This window comes from Typopeltis vanoorti, chromosome 8 (genome assembly GCF_054136105.1).
Source record: "Typopeltis vanoorti isolate ZY-2024b chromosome 8, IOZ_Tvanoo_1.0, whole genome shotgun sequence".
In the NCBI taxonomy this organism is placed as follows: Eukaryota; Metazoa; Arthropoda; class Arachnida; order Uropygi; family Thelyphonidae; genus Typopeltis; species Typopeltis vanoorti.
In genome coordinates this window covers 33,354,395-33,367,312 of record NC_143556.1, presented here as the reverse complement: position 1 = coordinate 33,367,312, position 12,918 = coordinate 33,354,395, and the positions used below count along the sequence as shown (strand labels likewise).

The window sequence follows — 12,918 nt, the reverse complement described above, 5'->3', positions numbered from 1 at the left end:
ATAATGTGTGTGTGGTGATGAAAATATAACTTCTCCTTAGCGTCTTTTTTTCTTTTCTTTTCTTTTTTTTTCTACAGTTTCTGTTTGGTGTGTGCGAAATTTGCCATCTCACGGCTAATTCTTAGAATGGATTTCTCTATAAGTTATTTCCTCCTGTGAATGTCTTTGTTCATCTGAGTAACGGAAACTGATAAAAGGTTATAAATAACTAACGACTAACGTGATCCCATTTTATCCTTAATCGATGGTACAATTTGACTGCAAGGCTTGTGAAATTCACCTGCCATGAACTGGCTGGTTATTCATCGACCCTCTAAACTGTACGTCCTTCAGGCGTCGAAACTATGAGTAGAGCATTTTTTTTAATCGACTTCCATTAAAGAGAACTGATATGAAGGAATCTGCGAAAATAATCTTCATAACCTTCATTGTATTCAATTTCAGGTATTTCCTCCCTCTCTTCCCCATGTGTGCACGAACCGATAACTGATTCGAAATTGAAACACATCCCTTTTTTTAGCTCATAAAACTTACTAGACCAGCTAAAAATCACTTAATGTCACTTGTCGTTAAATGATTAAGGATATATTAAAGCAGCTGGGGTGGAGAGTGGCCTGGCATTTTTTTTAAACTGATGTGTTAGGCTTAATTACATCGTAACTACGAAGCTAGTCAGCAACGAGATCGAAATTAAGGAAACCCAGTGTCGTACTTCGATTTTAGACTACTCTTAAAAAAAAAAAAAAAAAAAATCCATCACCTCAGTTTGCTTACTTGCATTAGTATCGCGAAATATTTCGCCTCTCAATGTTCTTTGAAATTGAAGAAGGAAAAAAAAAAAAAGTTACGCTGAGACAGCGGGATATTGCTTATCCAAAAATTTCAGAAGTCGAACTTAGTGTGCAGATGATGCCATGGTGAAGTTTCTTCTCCGGTTATCCTATCGCAACTTTTTTTTTCGGTGTATACAGATGCTTGGTCTTTTGTTATTGTATCCTAAACAAGTCACTAATTCTTTATTTCTAGTAGTTAAAGGGCTTTCCAGGACTGTCGTCAGTTGCTATGAATATTCATACATCGTGAAAACCGTAGAGCCACTTTAAAACTCTTACACGTCTGATTATATCGTCACCAAGTACTATTTGTATATTATTTCAATCATCTATTTAAAGATGTTTTCTTTCGGCATAGTTTTGGTTCATACTGATTGTTCATTATAAGATCCTTTAATAATAGTGTTAATCTACATTACAAGGTAAAGAAAGCACTTTTGACATTTTTAGACGTCTGAGAGATAAAACTGAAGTTAATGTTTTGAGCCTTTAACTATCTAGTTTGTATATTGAATTCAAATATAAGAAATCGTCAGTGCCAATAGTTCAGATAAATGAATTTTGAAGAAATAATCTTCAAAGAAATTGTTTATTTTATTTTATTTTTTTCTTGCTAGGAATGCCAATTTACTGATACTATCCGACATGGAATTGCCAATAGTTAATTTTTGGTTAGGCTGGTGATAGAAGGCAATGATCACTTTGAAAGAAATCGAACTTCTTTGTTTTTAATTGGCAGACATTAAGTATAATATCGAAACTATATATATATATATATTAAAGCGGATTGAATACATACTTAATATATTTTGAAACCTTAGGTCTTGCCTCAAACTACAAACTTAAGATTATCGCAGAAAAAATGAGTTTGTTTTCATTTGTTTTCTTTTCTTTTCTTTTCTTTTTTTTTAATGCACATACACATGGGGTTAGGCCAGCTAATAACGTCAATAATTCTTTTAACTTCCCTTCGTACGTGATGAAATTTTATTACCACGTACAATCATCGTTAGCCATTACTTTTTTTCTGACTCGCGTTTAACATATAGTTTCCCAACGAGCTGTCATATTCCGCCCGGATGGGGCAGAAAGAAGGGGGGGGGGTGGCTTGCGTTTGGAAAGGAAAAACAGAAAGAAAGGGTGTAGTCGTTGTAGATTAAAAAAAAAAAAAAAAAAAACTTGCAGCTAAAGTTGCATCTCGTCTGGATCTCCGCTTTCGTATAAGCGTTACCTGACATGTACGGGGCGGTGGGGAAGAGTCCGACATTTATATCGCCATCACTGTCATTCGCATTTTTGGCGTTCCGCAGGCTTCATTTCGTGCACTAGCCTAGTCCTGTCTGCTTTGACAGGACACGAACTTATGGCTTCGACATCACAGTCTGTGAAATCACCAGAACAGGCTCCTCTACATGGGCACAATTGAAATAATGCCCGCCTCTCACCATGAGCGGCTCCGAGCGTCGTTTGTTATTGAAACAGAACATTCCTTCTCTTCCTCCCCTACAAGTCGTAAGCACCGTGTCACAGTCGAGTCAAGATCCACACTCGGTGTTCTGCGACGAGGCCCTCATTGCGGCTCATGCTATCAGCCGGGCCCGGAGAAGGGAGAACGATTTAATGCCCCTCCAGCGATTTGCTAGGAAATGACTTTCCCCGCTATTACTTTTTTGGCAGCAACCATTTTCCCTTGAGAAATTCCTTATCGCGAGGAACAAAGGATCACTCCATCAGCTGCAGCCGGGAGATTGGCAGAGGGACAGCCACACCATCAATTTGTCCGACCACCCATGGCCAGGGAACAGATAGAGAGGGTAGGCACACGTGGGTCAGATGGGGGTGTAGGAGTGAAACGGGGAAGTGGATCTGATAGGTTACTGCTGCATCTAGTAAGTTTATCTGTGAGAAATCACTCCTTACACTGTTCCGAAAAAGGTAAATAGACCGTGGAGAAGAGGGGGAAAAGAAGAGTAGCCATTAGGGATTTCCCTAAGAGTCATAACTATGAACTCAATGCATCGCTTTGAATTGGTCCGAGAAAAGTCATCTTCGTGATCTACATATTTATCTGAATGCCTTGGTTATCAGCTCTCAGCTAGTGAGAGCAAAAAGCATTTTAATCCATGTAGTGATTATTATTAGAGCAGGAAAACGTGGACATTTTATTGCATATGTTGTGATTATTGTTAGATGAAACAAAAAGACTCCATTGTGTTGTGTTTGTATAACAACTATCCTGATGAACAACAGTGCAGTAGTATCGTGGCTGTGAAATCGTAATTGTGTGATTTATATTTTGTCGCTCAGTATCTTTCATTACGGAAGTTCTTGCGTTAACATTTTCCATTACTGAAATACCTCTTCTTTTTTTTTTTTTCCCTAACCACAGTGTGCATTATCAAGGGGAGAGAAAGGCAGTTACGTATTCCATCTGAAGAAAACTCAACTACAAGCGGAAGTTGGCAACCTTTAAGAAGAACTTTACCTCGAAAAGTGGGTGTCTCCGTGCAAGGACAAATGAGTTAATAAATACGTCAGTAAACGCATCACGTACCGAATGAGGTGATGTGTGAAGTTGCAGGTACTAGGCGCGAAGTAACATCGAAAACATCCGACTTATCCTGGCTCTACTTTCGTGACGTACCTTTCGTGAAACATGTCGTGTGTGCGCTGCTACTAGTTCTGTTGAAAGGAGAAACGTGCCGAGCATCCAAAGAACAAAATTGCACCCACTCGCTTGGTGCACTGTTATCATCGGTAACGGTTTGCCGCTTGGCGATCCGTCTCCTAAAAACACTCCCTTCGAAGAGGAGAATTTTTACAAATTCCAACCTCCCCCTACTTTAAAAGTGAATGGAACTCCTAAGAGGAATTATAAGGTTCATGCATACAATGGGAACTATCGAATCGCAATGTCTTGCATGCCTCATACTTTTCATCTGCATATCTTAATCCCTTACTGTTGCTGCATCTGTCATGCTGAATAGAGTGGTATAGTGTGCAAAGAAGATGTGTAAACCCCCCCCCTCCAACCAGTCTACACCAGCGCAACAAATTCCCTATTGCATAAAAGTGAATGTAAATTTCATCTCCAATTACCTTTCTCTCCCTCCCATTCTGTGAAAAAGCGAAAAACATCTTTAAAAAAAAAAAAAAAATCTCGTTTTAAGCATATCTAAATTCCTCAGTACCTTTATCAGTTAGTTTCTAGTGTATTGGCCTAACATTTAAGTATTTTTTTTCTTTTATGTTTCAGTGTTAAGTTTACGGAACACACAAGAAGAAGAGCCTCCTGACCCTCAGTTGATGAGGTTAGACAACATGTTGATAGCTGAAGGCGTAGCGGGGCCCGAAAAAGGTGGTGGTGCCGGTGCAGCTGCTAATGCATCGGCCGCAGCTTCTGGAGGACCAGGTCAACCAGAAAATGCCATCGAGCATTCAGATTACAGAGCTAAACTTGCTCAAATCAGGCAAATTTACCACCAAGAGTTAGAAAAATACGAACAGGTAGGTAGTTGTTTGAATTTTACGTAATTGGATGCCTAGAAAATCCCCTGTTGTGAGTGTACCTGTTGAAACTGTTCCATATTTTAGTTCTGTCTCATTAGTAAGAGTCATGGATCTGTCATTTCCTTCATCCATATTATATTACGGTAACCAAAATTAATTTTGAAAATATATTTCCTGTGTGCCCTGAATTTATTCCCATCATAACACTGTTCTATTTTTGTACTGTTGTTAATAGTAATATTTTTTTATCATACGCATCATGTATTTTTTTTTTCTGATAAACCGATATTCACTCGACCAAATGTACGTTTTTTCCCTGCTGAATGTGTTCGTATCAACTGTGCACTGTCTGCTGCTAATTAGCTGTTTACTATTTGCATGAATAAGGCCGCGCAAGTGTCTGCTTGTTTGCAGAATGCATATGGACAGCTGTTAATTTGGTTTTTAACTTTTATCTAATATGCATTCCTCTCTGATGCTCTTTCTCTCGCAGCGAAGTGTGCATGTGTTCAGTAACGAAAGTATAACCGACATCTACTCTGTTGCCACTGGCAGCCGTAATGCGGGCCGCTGACCACAAACGCTAATTACGTCATATTAAACACGATTACAAACCGGTGACTCCGTCAGCTTGTAGTGCTACGACCACAGCGGTTAGGCAGCACCTTGCCGAGGTTGTTCAGCCACGTTGTCGATAGGACCCCCGTTCTGGTGGGTACTCCGACTAGGCCCTGATGCCGCACCATTGGACAAGGTAGTAATTAGCGGAGCCAGCGTTCTCTGTGCACTTTCCCGGATCATCTAATTAGCTTTACACACACCAATTTGTATGCTAATGGGATCAGGCTAACCCAAGTGTGGCTGCGCTGGCCACTGGCCGCAATTAGACTCCCTCATCAATCACCCGCTCAACCCTCAGTCTTGTGCAAGGTGAAACAGTTTTTCGGAGGGAATGGGATAAAGGGGGGGGGGGACGGTGGAGTTGTGTCGCTGACCGTGCTCAGGTTAGCGATTGTGGTGGAGACGAGATAAGCGACATGGCAGGTTGTTACTGCAGCAACATAGATATGAGCGCTACACTAATTCTGCCTGCTTAGCACACACTCTTGGTTTGCAGCGAATTCCACTTTCAGCATTGGCGGTGCAGAACGTTAAAATACTTTTCTAACTCTCGAAATGTTAGAATGATTTTATCCTTGTTGGGTTATTCTTGATTTCCAACTTATACTAGCTTATAGAGCTTCTCCGAGTTAAAATTTTCACTACAAAAACCTTCTCATCTATGAAAGTATAGCGACTCCACTACGAAATCATATATGAGATGTAGAGACGTCAATATTCAAAATTTTTTCTCATGGGAATAGAATTTTTAAAAAAAAATGGCATTATGAGTACAGTAAACTGTTTCACGTGATGAACATTTACGCAATGCCTCTTTTTAATCCTAAGTCAAATTGAGAAGCAAAATTTAAATTTTGTCCACGATTGAACTTTTAGGGCATATTAGGTGAATCAGAACAATCTCCAGCTACCAAAAAAAAAAAAAAAAAAAAAAGTTATTTTTCAATTATCTTAATTATAAAAAGTGGTAATTTATATTACGATCCATGGCCTAGTTCTTGAATTATTATTTTATGAATAACATAAAATAGAATATTCTGTAAACTGCTGAGTGAGACATTCTAGTTATTTTGATGCAGCATACGATAATTGAAGTTTATATAAACATTTAAGTGATTGTCTGGTGTAGTTCTTGTATTAAATATCAGTCATTATTTTTCCACCCCTTTCTTGAAATGAAAACTACTTGAATAATTAGAAACTGTTTTGAATTCTATATATGTTGGAAGCAGATATAAATGCCAGCTTTGTAGAACCAGTTTAGAAACTGGTTCCAGAAAACTGACCTGCTTATGAATCTGAGACATTCAATGTTTCAGGTTTGTCCTCATTTCATAATTAGCCACAATGAGCTTACTTTTCTTTCTCTTCAGGAATACTTCTGATGGCTGCAATCCATAACACTATTTTGTATACTGTCAAATGATAATTTAACAGTCCTAATAAGACTCAGGATCAGCTTCCCCCCCCCCATCTATGAATTCCTATTGCAGTGCATGCAGGATTTTTACACCTGATGTAAGCCAAATTTCGTACCCTTTCAAGTTATCTCGACTTTCTGATTTTTTCATATACTTGTGCAGTTATTGGGTTCGCCTCGTTACACGTTTGAAGAGATCGGCAGTGATTTTGATGTAATATGCATGAATGCTTTTCCAGTCAAAGAAGACCATCTTCCTGCCTTTCCTGCTTCTCTACACATATGTCTATGTTGTCATTCCTTTTGTATTGATCAGCGCTGTGCTATTTCCTTTTATTTGGCACATCTTTCTCTGTTCTTTCTGTGCAAAGCCGTATCCGGCCCAAGACAAATCTAGCTGGAGGCTTCCAGCAATCATCCCGTATCTTAGATTGGACCTCGAAAGCCTTTAAATTTTCTTTCTGACAACAAAGTGAAAGAGGACATTTCCAAGTCCTACTTTCCGACCGACGGATGGGGAGGCGACTTATCTCCTTGTATCTGTTCACCGTCCTGGGGAGCCCCCAACAGTGACAGCTTGTCAGACGACTGAGCCCGGGATCTGCCAGAGACGGATCACGGACGGCTTTAGGACACACCGGTGACCGCAGAGGGCCAGGGATGAATGATGTCGTCCATCGGCCAGCTGATCCCGTCAGCCGGGACTTTCAAAACGTCCGCTAGGGGGCGTACATTTCGAGACCGACTTTGGGACTTGTCGAGAGGTGTTTCAGGTGAAAAGAGATCGATCGTCGTGTGCCAATAATGGCCATCTACGTGATCGCTGAAAAACGAGAGGGCACCGAGCTATGTGAAATCGGGTGGCACGTGCCGGACATCTTCATAACCCTCTGGGGATGCAGGGGAAAAATCGCACACGGTTCTGCACACATTGGGGTGAAGTGACCTTGCAGTCCCTACGTGCATGCGATTACATCACTCACTTCATCCATCTCCCCCCCCCCCTCAAAAAAATATTGTATATATATTTCTCAAATGATTCTGTGAGTATGCTGAACAAGCTGGCACGGAAAGACTAAAACCGGACACATATGGGAAAGATTTTTTTTTTTAATCTGTCATTTAGTTATATCTGTAATGCACTTTATCAAAGTTTTCGTTCCATGCCGTTTTAAACTCTAAGCGATTAATGGCTCGCTTTGGAACACTTATCACGCTTGCACCATTACTCTTTCATGGCATTCGACAAGTTTAAAGGATAGTTAAGTTTCCATTTGTGCCTGCCAGCATTAGGACTACCTAGTTGACACAGCTGACAGGGAGATTTCTGTGTCGTATCACCTGCTAATTAAACATATATAATTCCAAGTCGAGTGCATCAGTCATCCGTCTGTGCGTGTGTGCGCTTTACGGAGTGCTTCAAATTATTATGGATCTGCTCCAAAGTTGCTAAAATGCATGTTATTAACTCATCTTTCTTAGTTTTCCGCCTGCAGGTTAAATGGTTTGCATCGACATCAACGGTTTTATATTTCTTTCCTACTTTATATACTTCGGGAAGTTTTTTTTTTCTTTAAAGACCAGTTAGAGCTTACAGAGCTCTTTAAACTCAGCCAAATTGGTCCACCGACTAGTTTCTGTTCAGCGAACCTCAGTGGGTCAGCTGTCCAATTTCTGATGTAAGTTTTCGTTAATAAAAAAAAAAAAAAAAAAAAAAAAAAAAAACTCATCGAAAATCGTTCTATTTGGATGAGGCCGACGCCATCGATGCAACATTAAGGATTACCTGCCGCCTCGCTTTGGATGACCACTTGGATAGCGACAACAATGACCTCCCGTCACACTGTCAAATTATCGGCAGCGGGGTCAAGGCTGACATATGACCACATCGGCCGACATGACAGCGGTACTCAAAGCTCATCTTTTTAATGCCCTTCTCCTAACAAGCTGCCGCCCAGAGGTAATTTTCGGCGGCCGGCTTCCGTTTCCAATTGCCTGTGACGTGAAGCCTAATCATAGCGCTGTTGTACATCTTTATAACATCATCAAGCAGGCCTTCGCTTGCCTGGCTAATTCATTAAAAATGGTCTCCCCACGGACCCGGCGAGGTAATCATAATTCTCCTGCACGAACTCTCCGAGGTCCCATCAATCTTGGGACCAACTTAATATCATTATCGTAAGGCAGCTACTTAGGGGAGAAAGGCTTGAATATTTCATAGCAGATTTTACAGCAGAAAATCGAAACGTTATTACCGGCGGCTCGCGCCCAAACCGCCGACTTCCTAAATCTGATTAGGGGCACACTTTCGCTACTTGGACTGTGCTTAAAGTTGCCACAAGTTATTAGAGTGCGAAGTTTCGGTGAAATATTCGTCGTTGTACCGGTGTTTAGAAGGTGAGCCGCAGACGTTTGAGGCGGGCCTGCAGATTAAGGTGCACTTCGACGTCTGCAAAGCGCATCTTTCTCTTCCTTTCTTCGCAGCCATACGCAGATGACTTGCACCTCGTCAGTGGGGTAATTATATTAGCCTTATAAGTGTATCAAGTAGCGGCATCTGGAGCCTATTTACCGGCTCTAATCAGTTTCCCCTAGCGAGTTGTGTCCTATGTTAATGGACGGTTTGGGTAACAGTCACAATTATGTATCTTGATTTAGGGATTGCTGCACCTCAAACCTATCTCGCTGCTTGCGTAACGGATTGTGTGGACTGGTTAATGATGGAAACGCAGTTCAGATACTCAACCAAGAAAAGTTCTACGTCATGTTTAGCCCAATAAGAGCCTTTGTTCACTGCTTTTTAAATATTCCGTCGCAAGCCAAATTGACATTGACAGATAATCTCGGCAAATTAGACAGTTTCCGTAAGAACTGTTGTACGCAGATAGGAGTGGTCCTTCCCCCCCTACTTTAAACTCGATGAATGAACTAGCAGTAACCTTTTTGCCTCCATATATTGAATGAATAATGACACTTAAACCATGGCTTCTTTCTGAAGAGGGAGAACGTGTGAATGCCTAATGCTGTCGAAATGAGAATAAATAACCGGACATATAGCAAAAACAGAACTCGAGTTTCCAATCCTTTTTTTCTGTTACCGTTACATTTTTTATCTTTCAAGTATTTTCATCTTATTAGCTATCTTTATAACAGAGCACCGATACACAAATCGGACCTACTGATAAACTTTATTTTTATTTCGTCCTTAGAAAGTGTATCCAATATCCAGTTGCTTATTTCATTTTGGAAATCTAAATTTCCATCTTATGTACAACTGAAATACTTTTCAACGCTCCCTAGTTGCTCAACTACTTAAGATGCAGTAAGTGAGCAAACTAACGTTTGCCATGAGACTTGAAGTTTCATAGAGTGACAGTATTATGGAGAAGTACGAAACTTGCAAAATAATCAACATGAGTTGTCGTGCCACTGTAGTATTTAGAAGATTCTGAAGAGGACTGAAATCGTATTCATGCGCTTTATTAAAACATTTTTTTATATAAATCAAGACTTTTCTCTCTTTCCCCTTGTTCTAATCTAAATCTTGATTTAGACTTTCGACGATATTTATGATTTCTGTAAAATGAAACTGCCAATGTTCAGAAGGTTAGCATGAGCTGTAAACCCTCATCTAGAAACTGAAAAAAATTAAAAAACTGAATTCAGTGAACAACAGAAAGGCTTCAGTATAGGAATGGGAACCATTAATGCTATCCTGGAATTACAAATACTAATAGAAAGATCACTTGAAAGAAATAGGAACATTTACATATGCTTCATAGACTTTCAGAAGGCTTTTGACCGGGTAAAACATAATAGAATGTTCAATATATTAGATAAATTAGACAGATAAGATCATGTACTTATGATTATAAAAATTATTTACACCAAACAGAAAATGCAGCTGTTTAACTCTGAGACTTCTGTAGTGAAAATAAAAAAAGAGGAGTTAGACAAGGTTGTATCCTTTCACCAAATCTATTTAATATCTATAGTGAGACAGTGATGAAAAATCTGCTGTCTTACTCTATTCAAGAAGAGAGTAAGACAGCAGATAATGGCCTTTGAAACGTGGTGCTATAGTAGAGCTCTGAAAATCCCATGGACAGAACATGTGACAAATACAGATGTCCTACAGAGAATGAGAACACAGTGATCTTTATTACAGGAAATGATCCAGAGAAAGAAGAGATTGGCAGGACATGTACTGAGAGGTTCAGCAGGACAGAGGATACTGACAGTTTTAGAAGGAAAAATTATGGGAAAAGGATCGAGAGGCAAAAAACGAAGGACATAGCTTGAAGATATAAGATCATGGACAGGATCACATGGCTATGCAGAAACAAAAAGGAAAGTCACCAACAGAGAGAACTGGAAGGAAATGGTGCTGCACCCTCTCTCTGAGTAAACTACATGAAGAAGAAGAATGTATTTTTAAAGCGCCACACAGTGAGAATTTTAAAATATAACAAACCACTTTATGATATTCACTAGCAAATGACAAGGTTCGCCTAATAAACCAACGTGTAGTATCAGACATTTCGAACCAGTGCATGCGATTTGAAGCAGCACTTGCTAATTAGAGATTGCGATGACGCTTTGTTTCGTTTTGATTGCTCTTTCTAAAATTAGAAATTCGTCTTTAAATGTAATTGACGATTGTTTTGAAATTTTTGGTACCTCGGAAGAATACGTAATCATTACTAGTTTGCTAATAGTTTTGCAATGTTCGTTAGTTACGTCGGCGGCACATTCGAGACGTCCGTTACGATATTTTAATAACTGCCTATGGTGTGTTAGTATTATCCCTTGTAATTCATTTCGTTGGGAGTGAATAATGACACTCTCGTCACTCGGTGGAAAATCAGCGCCAGAAGGAAAGAGGGCTCCAAAGTAATTGGAGTGTTAGGGGAGCGGAACTGTCAAAGTTCAGGACATTTCCCGTAACTTCAATTAGAAACAAAGATGTTAAACCACACAATTAGGTATTACAAACAACTGATACTGTTCCTTCTTCTCCGAGTGTGTGAAATCTGCTGTACTGAAATACTTGTTTAATTAATCTAGTGTATGCAGATGGCTCGCGTTAATCTGCGTTGGAACCTTAATTAAAGAGTTGGGACACGAAGACGATACCGGACTGACAGACCACAGATGTAAGCCTGTATTAGGAAACTCCGTAATTAGACATGAGTAGATTACTTCACGTTTTCTCAGTATTTTGCATCCTTCTACATGCATATAACACATTTCTGCGGCACCTGCGAACTTACTAACACCACAACAACCGTCTGGGAGAACAACAAAAAGAAAGAAGCATTAAAAAAACCAAACTTCCGATGGTAACTCGGGATTGGTGAGATTGCGTACCTTAAGCAGGAACTCGAGTTTTTTTGCTCACCAGTTGGTGATTTAATGGAGTTGGTTACGCTTCCAACAGACTTCTTTGTATTTCCTTTTATACAAGGTCCTCTCTGGCAATCTCATAAAACATGTGCAAGACGTTTCGGATCCCTGATTTAATAAGGTCAGTTCATGCCTTGCTGCCACATCCGAAAAGATAACACTAGGTAATCGAGCGGCTAGCGCACACCACAGTAAAAAGCCACCCTTCCCATTGTTATTTGACACAGTTATTTTAACATTGTTTTTAATGTTCCAAGAAACTATTCATTAATTACTCCTGGGAGAAGTGTAGTCATTTACGTCACTTTCAGCTCGTGCTTCTTTCAAGAACTTGATTCAGTGGCCGCTGTACGTGCTCCTTTGTACAGTTCGTCTCTGTACCCCGGACGTTACATGGTTGTCAGCACGAAAACAAAGGATGGAAATAGCGTTCTCGCTGCATTACTTCGGTATTACATTGCGGGTGTGTTTAGATTAAAGCAACTTCGGGACGTTGGAGAACCGTGTACAGAGAGGCGACGGTCAGAGGTCATCTGAGTGAAGTGCGAAGGCCGGATAGCTGGATTCTGTTATTCCCCCTCTCAGTAGATGAAATATCATTAATCACTATCTGCTTGGTGTATTAATGACAGAGCTGGAGGTCGAAGGTTAACCACTGTCTGTTGAAAGTGTATGTCATTGGAATGGGGATGGCCAGTAATGATGTGTCATTGCTGTGCCCCCTGTGTGATGAATGGGGAGATTTTTTTTTCCTGCCCGTAGATCAAGCTTCAGGATATTGAACTAAAGAACGGCACTTATTCTTTGAAGCAGTGAAAGCACATGGTTGTACCGATCGCTTTTCCTCGCGCTAATAAATTATGCCAAATACATTGTTGGTTGTTTCTTTAGCTCTATAATTAAGCCTTTGGGTGTTGATCTCTCAAGTAAATTTCCCTCTTTAAATACTCATTTTGACTGCACACACAGCACGACAATTTTACTTCTCTTTTTACAGAAAAATCGGTCTTATGTCGTGTAACGTGCATGCTTTTCACCACAGAACTTGATTTCTGACTCCTAGTACCATTATGGATTTCAAAATATATTAACGGAGCTTTCCTTACATTTAAAATTAACGCAAAATGT

General features: G+C 39.9%; 1 protein-coding gene across 4 annotated transcripts in view; it reads left to right on the top strand.

Moving 5' to 3' along the window:
* The window catches only part of LOC150103913 (homeobox protein extradenticle-like), a 366,269-nt gene that overhangs the window by 307,515 nt on the left and 45,836 nt on the right, over positions 1–12,918 (top strand). For all 4 annotated transcript variants that reach the window (XM_090396591.1, XM_090396592.1, XM_090396594.1 and 1 more), the window contains one exon: positions 4,090–4,340. In XM_090396591.1, the coding sequence (XP_090252717.1) occupies positions 4,090–4,340 (251 nt within the window). The remainder of the gene's footprint in view (positions 1–4,089; positions 4,341–12,918) is intronic.